The following is a 6,036-nucleotide window of genomic DNA, read 5'->3' on the forward strand; positions in this document are numbered from 1 at the left end:
TGTTTTTTAATTTACCTTCCTATCCAGTGTTTATTTTGTTGTGTTCCCTGTTGGGTGTGTCTGGCTGCCATTGTTGAGCTCAGGGGTGCCCACTTGCTTCCTTTATCTTGTATTGGTTCTTGAATTTTCTTTAATTGATTTCACTTTTCAATATATATATATACATCTCTGAATGGGTCAAATTGCCTATCTTCTAATTAACTTTAATTTCCAAACAAATTATAAGAGTATATAATTTACAATACTCAAAGAATACAACATATATATACATGCAGAGAATTTGCCTGCACATTTTGTTTTTTTCTCCCTAGCAATTGCAACATTAAAATTAAAAAAAAAAAAAAACAACAACTCACTCAATCTTCCATGCATAAAGAAACAAGCTGAATTCCGCTGTCGTCACTGTAGGGCTTCTCGTCGAATAATACAAGCTTCCAGTACTGGTATCACTGTCACCGCCATGGCTACTTCCTTCTTTATCACTACAATCGGCTAATTCAGCCGGTATGGGTTTAAATATAAACAATCCATGACCAGTTCCAGGGCTACTAAAAAACCAATCATGAACATCCCACATCACTTGAACCTGTTGTTTATCGACAAGAACCGTTTGGTTCCCTCGAAACTTCCACTGCAAATTCTTCACATGAATTAAAACAACCCCATCCATACTAATCCACATTTCAGGATCTTTTAGACCGGTCGTTGAGCTCTCGACGACGATTTCGTGTTCTTTCCTTTTCTCGTCGAATTTAGCTCTCGTCGCAAAGCTTTTCTTGGCGAAAACGTTTTCTTTTTTGTAAAACAGTACTGGTTCAACCAAAGCTGGCCTTGATTTGGTTCTTTTGTAAGCTTTTTTACGGTAATCTCCGAGTAATAAAACAACTTCTTCATCTGAAACTAAGGCGACGTAGTAATCCGAAACTGGTTCGGGGCCACTTGTGAATTTGGCTGAACGAAGATCCCAATAAACATCAACTGGTTTGCCTTCAACTTCAAATGATTTGTACCCTTTTCTGCTCCAAAAATGCCATGGTTTAAGCTCGATCTTACAAGTTGAATGGACGTTGTCGCCTTCCGTGTTGTTCACCATGATGTTGAGAGAATAGTTCATGACGTTCTTGCACCAAATGATGGTAACGTTACGCCAATAGCCAGCCATGTTGGTTTGGTACATCAACGTGACGGTGGTTTGTGAGTGTTTGTTGTTTATTTGAGGGGGAGGTTCTTCGGTTATTCTCTCTGCATAAATGGCGGAATTTCGAGCTGATTGAGCTCTAATGGGGAAATGAAACGCCATCGTTGAGCAACTTCAAGGGATAATATATAACCCTTAGTTTTTGCATTCAAATGGGATCGATTATTCAATTTCTCTTGTAACCTTCAAAAATGGTTTCCTAGGATTGATCATGGAAAAACAGAAAGGTTACCTTTGAGATTGACAGCAAAACCAGCTGAGATTGGTCTTGGCAAAAAACAAGAAAATGGTGAGTAAAGAGTAAGCAATGGAGATTAAACTTTGAAGGGGTGTTTGGTTTCTGGGAAAAGAGATGGAATGAAGGGGAAACAAGCAGGAAAGTTAGTGATTCCATGGAGGAAAAATCTCGATTCTAGAGGTTGTAAGCAAGAATGGTGTCCGAATTAAAAGGGAGTTTGCTATATACAGTCAGTCTGTTCGCATGCCTACTAAACATACAATTCCTTTTTTAAAAGGAAATTTTAAATCGACCATTGTATTTTAGCCTAAAATTGTATTTTTTTTCTAAACCACCAGCAAAATAGATAAGATTGACCGTTGGTCACTTTTTCAAAGTGAATGACGGACTAATATTATCGCGAGAGTTTAAACATTGCAACAAAAAGAGAATGAAGTAGTGTCGGTGTGGTGGTGATTATCGACCAAAAAGTACGGCAAGAGATGGACTTGGAGGAAGTGAAGGTGTGTAGGCGTTAGAACATTACTAATGTTGGAGATGCTTAGTGACATTCATGTTTCACTTCAGCTTCCACTCTTGGTACTACTGGTGGCAATTTTCCCATCACCAACTGACATATCTCAAGCTTTGATTATTCAAAACATGCTCAACCCTTTTGGGTTTCTTTTAATTTGATCCATTTTTTTTTCAATTTTGATAATTGTTTGATTAATATAGAATATCAGCTTTTTCAAATTTTCTAACCCGCCTGATAGGATGTTTATTATGCATTTTTTTTTAAGATTTTATTATACAATTATTTGTGAAGATTTCAATCTACAATTTTAGGTGATAATCTTAGAATTGTCAAGTCTCGAACTCGATTTAAAGTGTGGGCAGAAACAATTTGTAAAGGGAAAAATTGAAAAATAAGTGGAAAAGGCAAAGAAAAAGGGATTTAAAGTTGTTGACGTTAGTTTCAAAAGAGTTACGAGTTACCTTTTATCCCCAAAAAATATCTCAAAATATCAAGTGTTGAAACCATTTTTTTGAATAAAGGGCGTTGCCTATTTTAAAAAATTGAAAATTGAGTCGCCACCAATCATTTTTATTTAGGTGTGATTGGATCATCTAGAAATTTGGTCGTTTTGATAAAATATTTCGATTTATTAAAACCAATGATTTTGGTCTACGAAAATTAAGGACATGGTTTCGGGAGTCGGTTACGTGCAAGGAAGGATTAGCACCCTCGTCACGCCCAAAATTGGTACCTAATCGATTAATCAATGTCTTAATGTTAAAAGTTGAAAAGATTTTAAAATAAATTTTAAAATACAATCCCATTTTATGAATGCTAATTTTAAAACGTTTGAATTACATTGAAACGAGCATCAAAGACTTACTCGTCCTGAGATAGTAAGGTGCCACATCCCGTAGGTTAGGACGCGACGTATAAATCTTCGGGAGCAATTTTGCCTTTAATCTTTATCGATAATTTGTGCATTTTGAAATCTAAAAGGATATTTGGCTTTTTAGGTTTAACAAGAAAATCGAAACCCAATAAATTAGGGTACGATTTCTTGAATTCCCGAAACGCGAAATATTGCCTTACTTTGAATAAAAACGAATATGACATTTAGCAATGTGCGTTTATGATAAACCGTAATTTATACATATTTTTATCCCATGCTTAGCACATTTATGGATGGTTTCTCCTAATATTTGGTGAATTCGATGCTCCTAATTCTTTAATTTCATATTTTATACTTAGGTGATCATATGAGAGTAAAAAGAGCAAGAAACGGGCAAAAAATGAAGAAAATGGACCAACATGTGAAATCAACACGACCTGGACTTCCTTACACGGGCAGACCACACGCCCGTGTACTGTTAACAGGCTCTAACACGGCTTGGACCTCCTTACACGGGTTGATCACACGGCCGTGTCTTCATGGAAAAATCGAGCACGACTTATACGGGTAGACCACACGTCCACGTCTATTTAACAGCCTTGAACACGGCCTAAGCCAACTCACACATGGGCGTGTCACACGGGCGTGTCCCTGTCGAGCCCAAGTTTAGTTCTATTCAGAAAAAGGTTAATTTTAAGGGTTCTTAGGCATTCTAAAGCCTATATAAACACCCTAAAGGAGGAACAAAATGAGACACACGGAGTGAGAGGCAAGGAATTACTCAAGGGAAGCCAATTGATCTATCTCAGAAGTCAGATTCATCGTCAAGACTGAAGATCTCCCTTCAATTTCCATTTAGGGGTTTTGGATTTTCTTTATGTTTTGTTATATTTATTCTTTTGAGATGTTTTCTTTCACAATTATGAACTAAACCCCTTAAATACCTAAGGGGAATGAAACCTAAGACAGATCTTGTTATTATTATCTGAATTGTATGATAAATATTTGACTTGTTCTTAATTATGTGTTCTTAATTCTTGTTTTAATATTCCAGGATATTGATTCAAGTTAATACTCTTATTCAGAGGAGGAAAAGACCCTGTCTAAGAGTAAATTTGTCGTAATTAAGTGGAGTTGATTGCACGCCTAGAGATAGGGTGATAGGATTTTGCCAGATTAGGGTGAAACCTAATAAGGGGATTCATAGATCAAGTTAATGCAACACTAGGGCGTTAATTAGAATGAGTTTTCAATTAATCAACCTATGGTTAGACGTTATTAGTCTCGAGAGAGATAATAGTATAACTTAGGGATTTCTACGGATCAAGTCAAATGAATAAATTGTCTGATTAAGAGTCAAATAACAAGTGAAGTTTAGGTGGATTTTTCCTTAGGTATTGTCTTAATAAATTGAATTTCCCAAAAGTTTTCCCCAATTTCTCTCTGTGCATCCTTAGTTTAGTTAATTAGTTTAGATAAACAAACCCCTTAATTTTTAGGCTAGATAATAAAAAGGAAGTAATTACTAGTACTCTTGGTTCCTTTGGGTTTGACAAACCGGTCTTGCTAAAGCTATACTATTGTTTGATAGGTACACTTGCCTTCATCGTGATAATAGTTAGTTTCAAGAACGATTAATTATAAATCTTTAAAACCTGTCGCGAATATCACGTATCAAGTTTTTGGCGCTGTTGCCGGGGAACTAAGATATTAAGAACACTCGATTTTTATTACTTTAGCCATTTTACTTTATTTACAATTTAAATTTTTATTTTCTTTTCTAATTTTTTCTTTTATTCGTTCCTGACAGGTTTTTATAGTGCATGACTAGAAGAAACCCGTCGGGACCATTACTGTTTGATAGTGAGATCGATCGCACAGTTCGTAAAAACTAAAGAGAAATAAGACGAAGCTTACGATACACAGAGGAAGAGCAAGAGGACGATACTTCAACCACAACCAAGGAGATGACTGAAAACCAGAAAAATCCGCTACCTCCTGCGATTGCCGCTGATCCAATTAATCAGAATCCTGCTCCACGTACTATGTATGATTATGCTAAACCTTCTTTAACAGGAACTGAATCGAGCATAGTTAGGCCTGCTATTGTTGCGAATAATTTTGAACTGAAACTTAACACCATTCAAATGATCCAACAGTTTGTTTAGTTTGATAGTTTGCAGGACGAGGACCCAAACGCTCATTTGGCGAATTTCTAAGAATTTTGCGACACTTTTAAAATCAATGGCGTTTCTGATGATGCCATTCGCTTTCAGTTATTCCCTTTTTCATTGAGGAACAAAGCTAAACAGTGGTTGAACTCGTTACCACGAGGGTCAATCACTACTTGGGAACAAATGACTAAAAAGTTTTTATTAAAAAAAAATTTTCGGCTAAAACAACCAAATTACGTAATGATATCTCATCTTTTGTGCAAATGGATTTAGAAACACTCTATGATGCATGGGAGAGATAAAATGACCTTTTCCGAAGGTGCCCTCACTATGGGTTACCACTCTGGCTACAGGTTCAAACATTTCACAATGGCCTGAATCCTTCGACTCGATAGATGATTGACGCAGCCGCTGGTGGAACTATCAATAATAAGACACTTGAGGATGCTTATGAATTTATAGAAAAGATTTGACTGAATAAGTATCAGTGGCAAGTCATGAGGACAAAACCAATGAAAACAGCCGGCGTTTTTAATGTCGATTCGGTCACCATGCTCTCTAATCAGATAGAACTTTTGAATAGAAAAATTGACGGTTTTCTTGATTCTTCACAGATTCACCCAGTAATACAGTGCGAAGCAAATGGAGGTGGATCCAGCAATTCAGAATACCCACCCTACGGCCACAACATGAAGAATGAGCAGTTAAATTACATGGGTAATAATCCTCGATCTCAAAATAATCCTTATAGTAATACTTACAATGCAGGATGAATGAACCACCCAAATTTCTCATGGGGAGGCTAAGGAAATCAGAGACCACCACCTCTAAGCTTCTAACAACCACCCTACTAACAAAAGAAAAAGTTGAACCTTGAGGAGATGCTAACAAAATTCATCTCGGTGTCAGAAACTTGTTTTCAAAATACTGAGACAGCACTTAAAAATCAACAATCGAAGATCCAATGGCTCGAAATTTAGATAGGACAGCTTGCCAAATTAATATCCGAACGACCACAAGAAAGCCTACCTATTA

At 36.5% G+C, this 6,036-nt stretch overlaps 1 protein-coding gene and 1 non-coding gene across 2 annotated transcripts; both read right to left on the reverse strand.

Annotated features, from left to right (window-relative positions):
• Positions 1-202: 202 nt before the first annotated feature.
• On the reverse strand, positions 203-1,628 carry LOC108468405 (uncharacterized). The gene has a single exon (XM_017769290.2). The coding sequence runs from the start codon at positions 1,298-1,300 to the stop codon at positions 353-355; it is 948 nt and encodes a 315-aa protein (XP_017624779.1). The 5' UTR covers positions 1,301-1,628; the 3' UTR covers positions 203-352.
• A 3,603-nt stretch (positions 1,629-5,231) lies between these two features.
• Positions 5,232-5,338, reverse strand: LOC128279824 (small nucleolar RNA R71). The gene has a single exon (XR_008270018.1). It is a non-coding gene; the product is annotated as a small nucleolar RNA R71 (small nucleolar RNA).
• Between the last annotated feature and the right edge of the window lie 698 nt (positions 5,339-6,036).

Source organism: Gossypium arboreum, chromosome 8 (genome assembly GCF_025698485.1).
Source record: "Gossypium arboreum isolate Shixiya-1 chromosome 8, ASM2569848v2, whole genome shotgun sequence".
NCBI classification, from domain to species: Eukaryota; Viridiplantae; Streptophyta; class Magnoliopsida; order Malvales; family Malvaceae; genus Gossypium; species Gossypium arboreum.

Bases quoted from the DNA above. Each gene is read 5' to 3' on its own strand.
- LOC108468405 (XM_017769290.2), bottom strand. From the start codon at position 1,300: ATGGCGTTTCATTTCCCCATTAGAGCTCAATCAGCTCGAAATTCCGCC.